This window comes from Geotrypetes seraphini, chromosome 8, assembly GCF_902459505.1.
Source record: "Geotrypetes seraphini chromosome 8, aGeoSer1.1, whole genome shotgun sequence".
NCBI lineage: Eukaryota > Metazoa > Chordata > Amphibia > Gymnophiona > Dermophiidae > Geotrypetes > Geotrypetes seraphini.
Window position 1 is genome coordinate 81,046,868 of NC_047091.1, and position 16,164 is coordinate 81,063,031.

General features: G+C 44.8%; 1 protein-coding gene across 5 annotated transcripts in view; it reads left to right on the forward strand.

Annotated features, from left to right (window-relative positions):
- WDR74 (WD repeat domain 74) overlaps window positions 1-12,856 on the forward strand; it is a 35,913-nt gene extending 23,057 nt beyond the window's left edge. For 3 of the 5 annotated variants that reach the window (XM_033955464.1, XM_033955466.1, XM_033955468.1), the window contains exons 4-11: window positions 56-125; window positions 5,428-5,571; window positions 5,665-5,766; window positions 5,976-6,076; window positions 6,211-6,266; window positions 6,375-6,517; window positions 7,200-7,256; window positions 12,001-12,856. In XM_033955464.1, coding sequence (XP_033811355.1) covers window positions 56-125; window positions 5,428-5,571; window positions 5,665-5,766; window positions 5,976-6,076; window positions 6,211-6,266; window positions 6,375-6,517; window positions 7,200-7,256; window positions 12,001-12,183 — 856 coding nt within the window. In that variant the 3' untranslated portion in view covers window positions 12,184-12,856. The remainder of the gene's footprint in view (window positions 1-55; window positions 126-5,427; window positions 5,572-5,664; window positions 5,767-5,975; window positions 6,077-6,210; window positions 6,267-6,374; window positions 6,518-7,199; window positions 7,257-12,000) is intronic. The other 2 variants (XM_033955465.1, XM_033955467.1) reach the window with 2 other exon arrangements.
- The last annotated feature ends 3,308 nt before the right edge of the window (window positions 12,857-16,164 follow it).

Here is a 16,164-nt window from a genome sequence, read left to right on the forward strand (position 1 = left end):
GACATAGAGACAGTTCTTCTATATAATGCTCCTTCTTGTTTTCTGTTCCTTGCAGTTCTTTGATCACCTGCGTGGAGTCTGGACTTGTGAAAGTGTGGAAGGAAGGAGCCCATGAAGGTGGAAATGTAAAGTTGCATTGCATGCTTTGCCTGTAGTATTTCAGGGCCACATTGGTTATGTGGTTCTCAGATTTGGGTCACTGCTTCCTGTCCTTACCTGCACCAGCAACCTGGACCTCCTTTTTTTAAAAGAGTGTTCTTAACCACTGCAGCACACTGATCTTGAACTCAGAATATAACCCAGGTTTCCTAAGCTCTGCAGTAATTGGAGCTGATATGGGAACCCTTGACAGTAATGCATACTGTGGCAAGGTCAAGCCCCGCTATGCACACTCGGATCTAGTCCCCACAGAGTGCCAATAAGGTGTGCAGGTTTCCCCCAAATAAACAGTCTTTTTTTTCCCCCTTTTTGCACTTTCAAAACCAAAAGATTTATTTTCCTTGGAATTCTTTTATGGAGTGAAACTGGCAGCAAAATTCCCTTTGCTGCTTCCAACTTCAAAAATAAAGCAAACATTTCAAATATCTCCAACAGTTCAGGATTTCAATATTCTTCATTCAAAGACAGCAAACTTATTTTACAGCTTTTGTCCCCTGGGCTGCTTCTTTAACACAGTCCAAGCAGCCTTTGCAAATAGGACCAAAGTTTGCTTCTTCTTGCCCATAGGCAACTCCAGGCAGTGCTCCTGCCTGCTCCTAATTCTCAGATTGCTACTAACATTCACAGTCAAATGAAGAACAAGTTTGCGCCTAGCTCCAAAAAGCTCTCTCATCTTACTGCCCTGACTCTCTCTAGCTGGGCCAGTAGGTGTGGGAACAAGCTCCACCCAATTACAGAAAGATGGACCCTGTACACCTCCCATGTTCTCAATTAATTAGTGTCTCAGGACAGGGAAAAATTTTGGGGCACTTGAAACAGCCTTGGTTTTAAACCTGGCTTTCTCTGCAGTAATACTGGGCTTTCCTCCCCCACTGCACCAAAGCTCTTACGCACTCCTGTCCCCACACTTGGACAAATCTCCATTTCAAATCCCCTTAGTAACAAGGTCCTTGTTTCACTTTTAAACAGGAAGGTTTATTCACACATGCTTTCATCATACATTCCTTCCTCTGGTTCACAACTGTAATCCGTGTCATAGTCTAAAGCAGGGGTGCCCAAAATGTCGATCACGATCTACCGGTCAATCGCAAAGCCAATGCCAGTAGATCGCAGAGCCAATGTTCTCCCTAGCATTCTCCCGGTCACTGTCTCGCCTTTTAAAGTAGTGGAATTATGGCAGCCTGCAGAGTGAACGTAGCAGACTGCCGTCAGCCTCTGTAGCATGTTTCCTCTGCCGCTGTCCTGCCCCCGACGACAGAAGAGGTGCGGGACCAGGCAGAGGGAATGTGCTACAGAAGCCAACGGCAACCTACTACATTCGCTCTGCAGGCTGCCATAATGAACTTTTAATTGTGGTAGGCCCAGAGAGAAGAACAGAGGTGAGGGATCCAGTCTAAGGGAAGCAGCTCGATGATCCAGGGTGAGGGAAGCAGCAGAGATAAGGACACACACATTGGGGTAAAATTGTGCCCATCATGAGGGCCCCGGCGGGAGGGAGGATTGCCTTAGGGACGCTGGATCAGGGAGGGGGGGGAGAGAAGAGACAAAAGGACCTTGAGGGGCAGGAAAGCAGCCATGAACCAAAAGGGAGTGGGAAGATAAGGCAGATCCTAGACTACTAGAGGGGTTAGAGAGCTTGAAACACTCTGAACCGAGGAGAGAGAGATGCCAGATCCTGGGGAGGGGGAAGACAAAGAGTGAGAGACAAAGACCTGGACCAAAGGTGGGAGGACTCAAAATGTTAGCAGAAGGAAGATAGAGAGAGGGAGAAACCTGAAACAAAGGCGAGGCAGAAAAGAGGGGGGTAGATGTTAGATTATGGGAGGTGCACACAGAAGAGACAAGAGGGGGAGAGACCCTGAGGAAGAACAGAGAGATGCAAGATCAGAACAGAAAAGGGAGACATGTTGCCAATAGGGGTGCAGGAGAGAGGAAGAAAAGTTGGACTCCTGGAAGGACAGAGAGAGATGTTGGTTGAGGAAAGGAACGAGGTCTGGAGGACAGAAGAGGTGCACTCGGGGGGTGTGTGTGTGTGTGTGTATGTATATATATATATAGCGAACGCACCATAGTAAAAGAGGGAGTATATGTTTAGTATTTTTATTGTTGGTAGATCATTTTGACTTGGTCATTTTAAAAAGTAGCTCACAAGCCAAAAATGTGTGGGCACCCCTGGTCTAAAGTATTATCATCAAAACCTTGTTTATTAATAATGACAGGGGTTGCCATACAACAAATTACAAAGAATTGGAAGAGGCTTAACTATAGTTTTTGGTGGAGTTCATTGTGTCATACATATAAAATGGAAAGAACATTAGCCATTCAGAAAGGGAATTTAAAAATATTTCAGGAGACTTGGGAGCCATTAGCAAAATATTGTAATGTATAATCATTGTTTTCCCCTATAAACATTTACATCCGGGAAGGGGGAGGTTGGGGTCTGATAGGATAATAAATTTGGATATATTAGTTTGAGGGTCAATATAGAAATTTTATTTGTTGAACATTGTGATTGTTTAGGAGGGAGAAGGGAATTAGTTCTGAAATAGATATTAATAGAGTATTAAGTGTGGTATTGAAGAAAATGTTATTTTATTGTTACACTTATTGTAAGTTTTGAAAATAATAAAGAATTGGGAAAACAGAAAAAAAAAACCCTTGTTCATTCAGCTCCGTAGGAGCTACTTCTCTGCAATGTGGCTCCCCTCTCCCACTCTGGGAAAATCCTCATTTCTCACAGCCAGCCTGTACAAACTTATCCTCAAAATCCTCCCCTTCCCCAGCTAACCTTGCTTTGGGAAATGGATTCCTGCCCTGCCTGGGAGTTCCTAACAGCAGCTACCAACAAGGCAGTGGTACTGGAATGGAAACTTTCTCAATGTTCCCTGAGGTGCCTGGCAGAGTTTTTTCAGCTTTGCAGCTCTGCCTTGCTGTTTCTCCTGCTGCTCTGGCTCTTCCTGTTCCTGCCACTCCTCCCTCCAACTCTCAGCTGTGGAAGCTTTATTCTTCCCGGGTTCTAGCCCTGCTGACTCCTCCCCTTTCTTTAATCCTCTGTGTGTCAGCTTGTAAAGCTGCAGGTTTAAAAGGAGTTTTTACTTCTGCAGTTTTGACTAAGGAATAATAGGGTAAAATGAAGGAATTCTGAGCAGCTGCTGCTGCACTCTGTCCTATTCTCTGCCTTTCTGGTGTGTGAGCTGTCTGCTTGCCAGACTTTACAACTTGCTTTCTTGTTCTGGGAATAGGCACTGATTTGTCAGAAATAGGGTTAGCAACAGTCTCTGAATGAGACAGGGTCTTGCCTGTCCCAGTACTCATCATTATTCTCTGAGAATGTGGTAGTGATTAGAGAGTTGCGCGGGGACAGAAATCCCACCCGTCCCCACCCGTCCCCGCCAAAGTCCCACCCGTCCCCACCCGTCCCCGTGAGGAATCCCACCCGTCCCCGTGAGGAATCCCTCCGTCCCCACCCGTCCCCGTGAGGAATCCCCTCCGTCCCCACCCGTCCCCGCGAGGAATCCCCTCCGTCCCCGCCCGTCCCTATAAACTTCAGAAATAGTTATTTCATTTAATTATGCTACTGAATTAAAGGCTCTGGTAGAAACCATTTACAAATAAGCAAAAAGACTTTATTAATTTGAAAATATTAATTGGGAAGAATACATACTTTGCAAATGGGTTTCTACCAGAGCCTCTAATGTTTATAAATTTTTATCAACACAACTAATATACTACTTTATCCTGAAGCAAAATAAAAAAAAAGAAATATAATTCTTTTCCTACCTTTGTTGCCTGGTTTCTGCTTTCCTCATGTTCTCATTCAATTCCTTCCATCCACTGTCTCTCTTCCTTCTGCATCTTCCATTTGCTCTGTTACTGTGCCTCTCCCTTTCTTCCCCCTTCCAAATTGGTCTGGCACCCATCTTCTTCTCTCCGCTCCCCCCATAGTCTGGCATCTGTCTTCTTCCCTGCCAGCGTCTTCTCCCTACTCTCTCTTCCCCATTTCCTTTCAGCGTCCTTCTCCCCCCATATTCCCCATGTCCTGTCAGCGTCCTTCTCCCCCCTCTGTCTTCCACATGTGCTTTCAGTGTCCTTCTCCCCCCTCTGCTTCCCCATGTCCTTTCAGCGTCCTTCTCCCTCTCTGTCTTCCCCATGGCCTTTCAGCGTCCTTCCCCACCCCTTTGTCTTCCCCATGTGCTTTCAGCATCCTTCTCCCCCCTCTGTCTTCCACAAGTGCTTTCAGAGTCCTTTCCCCCCCCCGCCCTTTCCATGGCCTTTCAGCGTCCTTCTCCACCCCTTTATCTTCCCCATGGCCTTTCAGCGTCCTTCTCCACCCCTTTGTATTCCCCCATGTGCTTTCAGCGTCCTTCTCCCTCCTCTGTCTTCAAGTGCTTTCAGCGTCCTTCTCCCCCCCTCCTTCTCTACCGCCCCGGGTGCAGCACAGCCGGCCAGGTCCCCTTACTTTTGTGGCACTTCCCCGACCGACTGACAACAGCCCCGGTCCGACAAACCTCCCTGCCCTTAACTGCGAATCTAAATTACCTTATTACAGCTGCTGTAAGAAGATAATTTAGATTCGCGGCTACAGGGCAGGGAGGATTGTCGGACCGGGGCTGTTGTCGGTCGGTCGGGGAAGTGCCACAAAAGTAAGGGGACCTGGCCGGCTGTGCTGCAACCGGGGTGTGGCGGGGCGGACCGCCCCGTCCCTTGGTAGCCACTCGAACCGCGAGGCTACTCTCCTCCTTGCCTGCAGCACAGAGCCAAACGGAAGTCTTCCCGACTCAGTCGCGCGGCTCTTCTCTCTACCTTCTCTGCTTGCAGCATAGAGCCGAACGGAAGTCTTCCCGACGTCAGCGCTGACGTCGGAGGGAGGGAGGGCTTTAAGCTTTAAGCCCTCCCTCCCCTCAGACGTCAGCGCTGACGTCGGGAAGACTTCCGTTCGGCTCTGTGCTGCAAGCAGAGAAGGTAGAGAGAAGAGCCGCGCGACTGAGTACATCCAGCCCCGCAGGAACCCCGCGACCCTAGGGGGCGTCCCCACGGGATCCCCGCGACCCTAGGGGACGTCCCCACGGGATCCCCGCGACCCTAGGGGCGTCCCCACGGGATCCCCGTGACCCAAAGGGGGAACCCGCGGGATGCCCGCGGGTCCCGCGGGATTCCTGTCGTCCCCATTCCCGTGCAGCTCTCTAGTAGTGATACGAGTGGAGGATGTATCAACAGAGCTTTCTTTCTGTACAGATACTCATGAACTATCTTTCTGTTTCCTGGTAGACAGAGATAAATGCTGGGCCGAAAATTGCCAAGATGCGCCAAAACCCAGAGATGCGGCATTGCATAGGTACAGGTGGGAAGGAAAATGATCTGAAAGTCTGGGACTTGCAGAGACCAGATCAGCCAATTTTCAAAGCAAAGAATGTGAGTAATGGATATTCATCTTACTTCTCTCTTTTCTCGTTGTGTTTATACCTTTGACTGCTGTCTTATGCTTCTGTCATCTTCTTTGCTTAGGTACGTAATGACTGGTTAGACCTTCGTGTTCCTGTGTGGGTGCAGGACCTACAGTTCCTGCCAGGATCTCAGAAGATTGTGACATGCACAGGGTATCGTCAGGTGTGTGTATCCCCTCAGTGTAGGAAATAGCGAGTATCACAGGCCCTGAGCTCCCAAGAAGTAAAAGGCTCATTGCTTTTGGTACTGTGCTCACTTCTGTCTACAGTTTGTTTGACTTATTTCTATATATACAAGTGAACTAACATGATGGGCCATAGTTCTGTACTCTTACATAGTATAACTCTTCTTCCTGATGTTCTTTTTTCTAGGTGCGGCTATATGACCCCTGCTGTCCTCAGCGCCGGCCAGTGCTGGAAGCCTTGTTTCAGGAATATCCTCTCACTGCATTATCGGTGACTTCAGATGCCAAGTGAGTTTCTATAATGAGTTCACCTTCATCCCTTGGTGCCTCGGTCCTCCTTCAGTTTCCTTCAAGTAGATGTACTGCTCCATACAATTCTCTTTGCAATGTGCTCTGATTTCACCCTTCTTGTTCCTTTGTAGCTGCGTTGTTGTGGGAAATACCCAAGGGAGCATGGCTATAATTGATCTGCGACAGGGTACGTAGGTGCTGGGTTCTGGTGCATGGCAGTTATTGAATGTGTAAGTGCACTATGGTCCAAAGGAAGCAGATAGTACTTTGGCACTGAGTCCATTTTTCTCTTCAGGGCACCTGGTAAAGTGTCTAAAAGGATTTGCAGGCAGCATTCGAAGCGTCCAGTGTCATGCATCCCTTCCACTGGTTGCATCTTGTGGACTTGATCGATTCCTAAGAGTGCATAATATTGAGGACAAACAGCTACAGCACAAGGTTAGTAGTATTGCTCACCCACAGCATCTCCTCCTGGGATAGGCTGGAAACTGCAGTAAAAAAACAAAACAAAGGGAAAGAGAAACCCCTGCAGATAAAAAAAATAAAAAAGAGCAGAGGTTGACCAGTGGACATCAACAGAGTCCCAGAAGTAGGATTGGTATATAACAAACCAAAAAAAAGTTTATTAATAAAAGCCCAAGACCAAAGACTCAACATGGAGCCGTGTTTCGGCCTGCTTCAGAAATCAATTCTGCAGTAGCTATGAATCACCCCTACATACGGCTATTCTGTACCAATGTTTGCATGCTTCCTGATGGTGGAACCTTAAGCCTCTGTCCTGCATGCTGTGTTGCTGTCTTTTTTTGCCAGGGTTGTACCAGATATTCATATTTAATTCAGTTCTGCCCTGAACAGTGTCCCAAATACATTGTTCATATTTGGTAAAATAGTGATTTAAATTCAAATACAAACAATCTGAGGCTCTACTGTGCTAATTCTTATTGAAATAAACATTTGAACTATGATTTTAAATTGCTTATTTTATTTGTTATGTTAAAGCACAATGCCTATTTGTATTCAGACGAATAATATTTTTTTATTATTTGTATTTGGTCAAATAGTAAAATGTATTATTTGATAAGGCTCTACTTTTGACTGAGACCTGTTGCATCTCTCGCAGGTTTTCCTGAAGTCACGTTTGAACTGTCTTCTGATGACTGGGCGGGAGAGGTGGGAGGTGAGTATGGGAGATTTAGACTCAGAAGTCTGGGTTCTGGTGATTGCTTCTACATGATACCACAGAAGTTTACCATTTATAGTTAATTTGATATACTGCCAGCTGGAGAGCCTATTAAAGGGATTTACAAGGTTTCAGTGATATATAAAACCTTGCTTTAAAAAAAGGCATTGAACCAGATAGATAAGATTCAGAAAAAGGTCTGTTGCCATTTGTTCCATGTTTACAGCTGAATATGCCAATCCCTGCTGCAATTAGGTCTCAAAAGCATCCCAATAGAAAGGTCTTAAGACCTTTTCTAAACTGTCATTGGGAGAATTTCATATGCAAATACTGAGGCATATTTTCCAGAACGTGCGCCCAACTACACTGAAAATGAAATTACAAATGATCTCTAAATGTATACGATGAAAAGATGGCATTGTAAGAATATTTTGTTGGCGAGGTCGCAGTACTCATTTATTTATTCATATATTTAGCCTGTCCTCCCAAAGGAGCCCAGAACAGGTTATAAGATGACATTCATAGTATAAGTAAGACAAACTTTGATGGGAAAAACAAACTTGGTGTACATAGAGGTATAAAGTTCAGCTTTTACAGTATAGTCATAACATAGTCTATGGTGGTTTAAATTACATCATTTCCTGTATGGACATAGCCTAACATAGGTAAAATAGCTTTGTAGATTGCGTCATTGAAGTGTGGTGGGTTTTTGGTCCGGTGGTCTAAAAGGTCCCAGGTATACATCTCACTGTTACCCCCCATACTTTGTATGGAATGCCCTCCAAAAATTATCAAAAATCTAACTGTACACACAACAGTAACCCTTATTATACACATAAATATTTTTGAATCACTAATAAACCCCAATAGGAGTTCAATGCGATTTACAAGTTCATAAGAAGCTGGTCATCACCAGGAATTACATTCTTAGATTAAAAATCAAAACATGAACACACTGCTGGTACAGGGCCAATGGACTCTCCAACAGTGAAAATGGTCCATAAACCGTCTGGAGCTGCGAGCCATCCAACTAGCCATAAGGACGTTGGGGGAGACCTGCCTGGAAAGCGAGGCAGGCAGAATGTTCTTGGACAAAGCCACTGCAGTAGCTTATGTGAACCAGACAGGGAGGCATCTGGGAGTGCTCTATTATGTCTGGAGGCTCAGATATTGTTCCAGTGGGCCGAAGCTCATCTTCAGGTGCACTCCACAGCCCATGTAGTGGGAGTGGAAAATGTGTAGATCAACTTTCTTAGCTGACACTCTAGACCCGGGAGAATGGTCTCTGTCCCAAAGAGCATTCAACCATATGGTGTTAAAAATATGAAGGTGACCTGCTTCTATAGCCAAACAGATGAACTGGGCAGTGCAGGGTTAGATGCATTGGTTCAACCCTGGCCGAAAAAGAGCCTGCTTTATGTTTCCACCTTGGCTTATGGTGGGCCAGGTCATCTAAAGAATCACATCTCACCCAGGCCTTGTGATCCTAGTAACCTCAGACTGGCCTCGCCGACCTTGGTATTTTGGTATGGATCTAGTACGTCTCTAATGAGACAAAAGCCTCAAACTTCTGGTTCATGTGGGGCTTCTCAGTGAGGGTCCGGTTCCCATGGAGAACTTGGATCACTTTTGTCTTATGGCATGGCTCTTGAGTGCACAGCTTTATTACACAAAGGTTATTCTTATGAAGTCATTGCTACTCTTTGAGCTAAAAAGCCTTCAACAGTTGCGGCCTATGCTAAGATCTGGAAGGCTTTCCAGCTCTGGTGCTCCAAAGATCATATAAAGTCTTCCAGGGCGCCAATTTCTGTGATCCTTACTTTTCTATAGGCTGTATTAGAAAAAGGCCTGGCAGTAACGTCCTTCAGAGTTAAGGTGGTGGGCCTTTCATGCTTTTGAATTTGAGAGGGGGGAAGCTATTGATATCATCTCATCCAGATGTAACAAGAATTTTGAGGGGAGCGCTCAGGTTGTGGCCTCTGTTTTCCAACCTTTCCCATTGTGAAATCTTAACCTTTTCCTATCGTGTGTCCCGGATGACGGGACATTCCAAAAAAATGGCATGGGACATACAGTACACCTTTAACCTATGATTTGTCCCATCTGTTGGGCCACTGTGTTTACAATAGCCGTAAATGATAACGGTGAATAATACAAAACTTTGCTAAAATAATTACGATTGGAACCAGCATAATGTAAAATTTATTACGATAGGAAAAGGTTAATATTGTCCTTAAGGGCCTTAGTAAGCCTCAGTATGAACCACTGCAAGAGGCGTTCCTCCTGGACCTCACATTCAAGACAGTATTTTTCGTAATATTAATATCTGCAAGAAGGGTCTCAGAATTACAGGCTATTTCATGCAAAGAGCCATGTCTCAGGATCACAGATGCTAGGATTTCCCTCTATCTGGTCCCTCCCGTCCTGCTGAAAGTTGTTTCAGCCTTTCACGTCAACTGGCTTGGTGGTAGGCTTCAAAGGGTAGTGGTGAACGGCACCCCCTCAGAAATGACGGAGGTGATCAGTGGAGTGCCACAGGGCTCGGTCTTGGGCCCGACCCTATTCAACATCTTTATAAGAGACTTGGCAGAAGGGCTTCGAGTTAAAATAGCATTATTCGCTGATGACGCCAAACTAAGTAATGTAGTGGGCAAATGCACAACGGACGAAGATTCAATGCCCGACAACATGATGCACGACCTACTCCTACTGGAGCGCTGGTCTAGGACCTGGCAACTTATCTTCAATGCCAAAAAATGCAAAGTCATGCACCTAGGCAACCATAATCCATACAAGACTTATACCCTTAATGGTGAGATCCTAACAAGAACGGTAGCAGAACGAGACTTGGGGGTGATCGTCAGTGAGGACATGAAGGCTGCCAGTCAGGTAGAGCAGGCCTCATCCAAGGCAAGACAGATCCTAGGTTGCATACGCAGGGGTTTCGTCAGCCGTAAGCCAGAAGTCATTATGCCATTGTATAGATCCATGGTGAGGCCCCACCTGGAATACTGTGTGCAATTCTGGAGGCCACATTATCGCAAAGATGTGCTGAGATTGGAGTCGGTTCAGAGAATGGCCACCCGGATGGTCTCGGGACTCAAAGATCTCCCGTACGTGCAGCTATACTCGCTCGAGGAACGCAGAGAGAGGGGGGACATGATTGAGACGTTCAAGTATCTCACGGGCTGCATCGAAGCGGAAGAAGATATCTTCTTTTTCAAGGGACCCATGGCAACAAGAGGACATCTGTGGAAAATCAGAGGTGGGAAACTACGAGGTGACACCAGGAAATTCTTTTTCACTGAAAGGGTGGTTGATCGTTGGAATAGTCTTCCACTGCAGGTGATTGAGGCCAGCAGCGTGCCTGATTTTAAGGCCAAATGGGATCGACACGTGGGTTCTATTCACTAAGCAAAGGTAGGGGAGGGTCATTAGGGTGGGCAGACTAGATGGGCCGTGGCCCTTATCTGCCGTCTATTTCTATGTTTCTAACCAAGAAGTTTTGTTTGTCCGCGATTCAGCCTACAGGTTTGACTAAGCAAGACAGGTATTGCAGAGCCTGGACATACAAAGAGTTCATTATCTGGAAAGGACCAATGACTTTCAACTTTCTAACCATCTGTTTGTTTTAACCAGCTAGTTTTAAGGCATCTATTGCCAGATGGATTTGTGTGGCAATTTCGTCAACGTACATAGGCTGTGACAAATAGCCACCTATCTCTATCAAAGCTCATTCGACCAGAAATGTGGCATTTTCATGAGCAAAGGCAGCACGGGAGGATGTTGCCTTTAGGTGCTTGGTATTGCTGGTAGGCTCATCTATCCTACCCTAGAAGCCTAACACTGCTTTGGTATGTCACCAAGTGTAGAGACTCCTACGTCTTTGCAACAGAATGGAAAATTAGGTTCTTACCTTGAAAGTAATGAATTTGCTGAGTTTGAAGACTTTTATGTGTTAGGGCTAGTTGCACACAGTAAGTTGGTTCATTAGTACATCTTTGTTGAATGTTCTTCATGAGTTACAGAGCAGAACAGAAATGTATTATGTTCTCAGGGAAGTTCCCCATGTCCCTCCTAATTTTTTTTTCTCATACTGGAGCTCGACCGCTTTGATGCAAACTGAAGAGGATACTATACTCCCACTAGTGAAGAGATATGATTGTCATCCTTCTGCAAGCAACCATGGGATATTCACCTTGTGTACAGACTCCTGTGTCTTTAACAGAAAGAAGATTATCAAGGTAAGAACCTAATCTTCCATTTTGAATAATCTGAAGATGTCTTATATCAATTAATTAGATATTAATCAAACACACATATATGAGGAGTTAAAGCATTTTTGCCTGTTGAATATCAGACCTTTTAGTATTTTCTGGGTTTAATTTCATTTTACGTATAGATGGCCACTTGTTATCAAAGGAAGAAATCTCAGCAGTGAAAAAGCATAATTTCATTTATCTTTTTCATGCTTTTCTAATAGCGCTTAAAGCTTTGTTATAGCATGTTCAATGTCTGTACTTTTTATGTATAATCTGAACCATACATCTTGTGTAATCTCTGAAATAGGTTATGATACAGGAAGAAAAACTAAACATTACATCTTAGTTCAGCTTTTATTTTGTCCTTGTAAATATAGAATCCTAATATTAGCAGTGTAAGAAAAGGGGAGACACAAAAATGGGTTTTAGTGTCCTGAAACGAGGAATGCAACAGGTTCTTATATTTCATTCTTCCTCAGCAGGAGGAGGAGGAGCACCAGGAGAAAATTTGTTCCCTATCCCAAGAAAACATGAAGGAGGAAGAGGAGGATGAAATCTGGACTATGATGGAAACTGTGCAGGACAAAGCTAGTAGAAAACATAGCACAGAACCACCACCACAAAGATGCAGACCATGCAAGAAACCAAAAAAGATTCCCTGATGGCATCTAAGCTACCATCCTAGGTGTAAATTGTGTAAGAAACCCAAGGTGTTCCTCATAACACTTAAGCTGCCACCGCTGTGGCAGGAAAACAGCTGATTTCCCACTTGAGCCATAGATACTAAAAGAAACCTACAGCTTATCTGCTTCTAAATTAGACAGATTGCTGCTCAGTATCTGCCTGTGTTCTAAATCCCCTGTAGAGAATAAAATTCTCACAATTGTGGGTGCAAAATTCAGTTTCCCCTGAAGGAACTCCCATTTGCAGCGGAGTGGAATACTTGAGCCTTCATGTAGGGCTCCTAAGACTACTTTTGTACTGTATGAGAAGTTGACAGCCATGGGAGAAAGGAAGACATGTGATGAATGCACAGTAACTGTATCACCAGATAAAAAGGAAAGGGGTGGGACTTGTATTCTGCCTTTTTGTGGTTACACATTCAAGGTGGTTTATATACATACAGGTACTTATTTTTGTACCTGGGGCAATGAAAGCACATGGACTACACAGGAATACTTAGTCTTTACATGACTAAAGTTCTAAATTTGTCTAGATCGGGGGTCGGCAACCTGCGGCTCCAGAGCCGCATGCGGCTCTTTTCCACCTTTGCTGCGGCTCCGGTAGTGTGTCACGCAGGCATGCACCTTACAAGTCCAGCGTCGCGGCGGGAAATAGCCATGCTGAGCAGTGAGCTCAGCACATACACAGATGAAAGCCTTGCTTGCTGATTGGTCCGGCGGCCCCGCCCCGCCATGCCGCCGGACCAATCAGCAAGCAAGGCTTTCATCTGTGTAGTACTGAGCTCACTGCTCAGCATGGCTATTTCCCGCCGCGACGCTGGACTTGTAAGGTGCCTGAAAAAGAAATCATCCTGGCCGGGATTGGTGTCATGCTCCGGAGATCTACAGCCTTCCTATCTCCCTCTCCCTTCTACCTGCTTCCGGCCACATCCCCTGCTCCGCGGCTCTCTTCGGCAACTCAGCAGCAGCGATCGACACAAGCTTCTGACGTCGGGGCCTACCCTCTGCGAGTCCCGCTTGTTTCAACTTCCTTTTTCCACAAAGGCGGGACTCGTAGAGGGAAGGCCTCGATGTCGGCAGCTTGTCTTGATCACTGCTGCTGACGAGTTGCTGAAGAGAGCCGCGGAGCAGGGGGGTGTTGCCAGGTGCAGGTAGAAGGGAGAGGGCCAGATGCAGGACTCGTGGGTGAGGGAGGAGAAGAGAGAGAGAAAGAGAGAGGGGAGGGAAACAAAAGGAAATCTTTCATACTGGGCTGGGCCGGAGTGGAGGGAGGGTGGAAAGATTCTAGCTACAGGGTGCAGTAACAAAGGAAAAGGGGGGGGAAAGCTGAAAATGGAGATAGTGACACAAAGAAGAGAAAGGGTAAGCAGGACCTACTGAATAAGGATAGAGATACAGAGGGGACATGAAGAGGAGGGGAAATAGAGACATAGAAGTAATGCTGAAAAAGTGGGGGGGGGGGGAGATAAAGACATTGAAAGGGCAAATGGTGAACATGGCGTAAAGATAAGGACAGAGACAAATGAAGATTCTGAAAAAGTGGTGAGATAGGGATATAGGTGAGATGGACACAAAGAAGGGTGATGCTGGAAAATAGGTGGAATGGTAATTCTGACAGACACAGAAGGGAAATGCTGGATCAAGGAGAGATGGGGCTCAGGCTGGATGGAATGAGGAGAAATGCCTTGTTGGCCCGGAACTTCCTCTCCTACGTCAGAATTGACGTCAGGGAGCGGAATGCTGGTCAGCGCAACACTTCTGCAGGGAAAGCTTGGGACGGCGGTGGCTTGGGGGCTGTTCACCGATTGCGGTGGCAGCAAACCGAGTGGCTTGGGGGAGGGCACGGAGACAGAAAGAAGGGGGAACAGGGAGACAGAAAGAAAAAGTTGGGGGAGAGAATGAGGTCTGGAGGAGAGGAAACATACAGGAGGCTGAAAGAAAGATTGGATGCACAGTCAGAAGAAGAAAGTGCAACCAGAGACTCATGAAATCACCAAATAGCAAAGGTAGGAAAAATGATTTTATTTTCAATTTAGTGATCCTGTATATAGCATTAAGATAAGAAACAATATATGCAGTGTTAGATTTGTTTTATAATGGTTTTGCGGCTCCAAGTTTTTTTTTCTTTTCGAAAACGGGTTCAAGTGACTCTTTATGTCTTAAAGGTTGCAGACCCCTGGTCTAGATCTAACCACAAATTCTATCACAAAAAGTTTGTGTCAGTAAGTTTCCTCCCAGTATTTGCAAAGCGGATATTTCAGTGCTGTTGAAACCTGGTAAAGATCCAGCTGCATGTGGTGCCTACAGGCCTATCTTACTTCTAAATGTTGATGCCAAAGCTTTTGGCTAAAGTCCTGGCAAATCATCTAGCCTCGGTGCTTCCCTTTCTAATTCATATAGACCAATCGGTTTTGTTCCTAAACGGTAGATGGCTGGCTTAGGGAAGACCCTGATGATTCAAAACAACCTGAAAATTTATGTATGGCCTTGGGAAAGTTGAAGGGTCCCATTTCCATCTTAAATAGATTTCTCAGTAGGCGGGATATTAGAAAATATACCTATATGACTTCTTAGAAATCAGATGTGGGACTTGAGTTAACATATAATGAATGGAAGAGCGCATTTCATGAAGTACAAAAGATATCTATTTGTGTTTTATTGAAAGAAAATGCTTATAAGGGTCTCACTCGCTGATATTATACTCCAGATAAAATTAAAGCCATGTTTCCCAATGTAGCTACTGATGTATGGTGGAGATGTTTGCAGGAAAAGGGTTCCTTTTATCATATCTGATGAACTTGTGGGAAAATTCAAACTTTTGATCGACAGTTGTATATTATATTGGAGTGGGTTTGGGATCATTGTTTCCTTTAGATCCCAAAGTTTGTCTACTTGGATTGTACAACAAAAGGTCGGCGATGCCAGGTGTCTTCAGAGAATGTGCTTGGTGACTGCTAAATTTGTAATTGCTGTCTAGTGGAAACAGTTCAACAGCCCCACTTGTCAGGATTGGCATATGAAATTACAGTTTATAGTGGAACTCCAAAAGTTAAGATAAACATCATGGTTGTTTTGATCCTAAACAAGAATTATAGACCCAGTTGGACTTGGTCTTACACCTAAGCTAAGCTGAAGGGAAAGTGGACTAAATCAGTTTGGTTGTGAGTGACTTAGCTTTATTGGTTTTTCTGTGCTCTGGTGGGGTGTGAAGTTGAGGGAGGAGATAGAAGTGAGCTGGGGATGTTATGCATATTGAAAGACACTGTTTATTCATAAAAGTTTTGTCCCTGTTTGTATTGGGAGTTATTGTAAGGGGGGAGGAGGAATGTAAAATCTTTTCAGTAAAAATTTATTGATTAAAAAAGTTTCTCTATAAATACTGTTGCATTTTGAGTACCTCAGGGGATTTATTTATTTATTAAAAATATACAAATCTCTAATTACATCAATAGCATACAACATACATAAAAAACAATTCAACAATCTTGATCCCATCATTAACTTTAAAAGACTTCCAAGGTTTTGATATTAATTAACATGGATTAACTGCTCCATCTGAGAGAGCAGCATGATGGCAGTTTTTATTGAAGGAGCCAGTTGCATTGATGAAAAATATTCACAGGCCTGTTCCAAGGCCTTCCTTCTGACGAGTCCTCCTTGATGTAACTTCCCATTACCTGAATACTTCCACAACTAGCATGAACTTTCAGCCCATCACTTACCCCTGAAGTCTGAAAGCACTCGGTGCACTTCTAATGTATTTTTTTATTGTTGTACTGTAAACTAAGGTGATTTTCCCAATAGCAGTATATGAAGTATGAATAACCTACACACTATGCATTGCTTCTGCAACTTGGTCAGGCCTCAGCACCTTTCCACTCACACAAGAAATACTGCAAATAGTTATCACACGTTTTATTCCCATTTACCCAAATAAAAACAAACACTTACAGCTCTAAC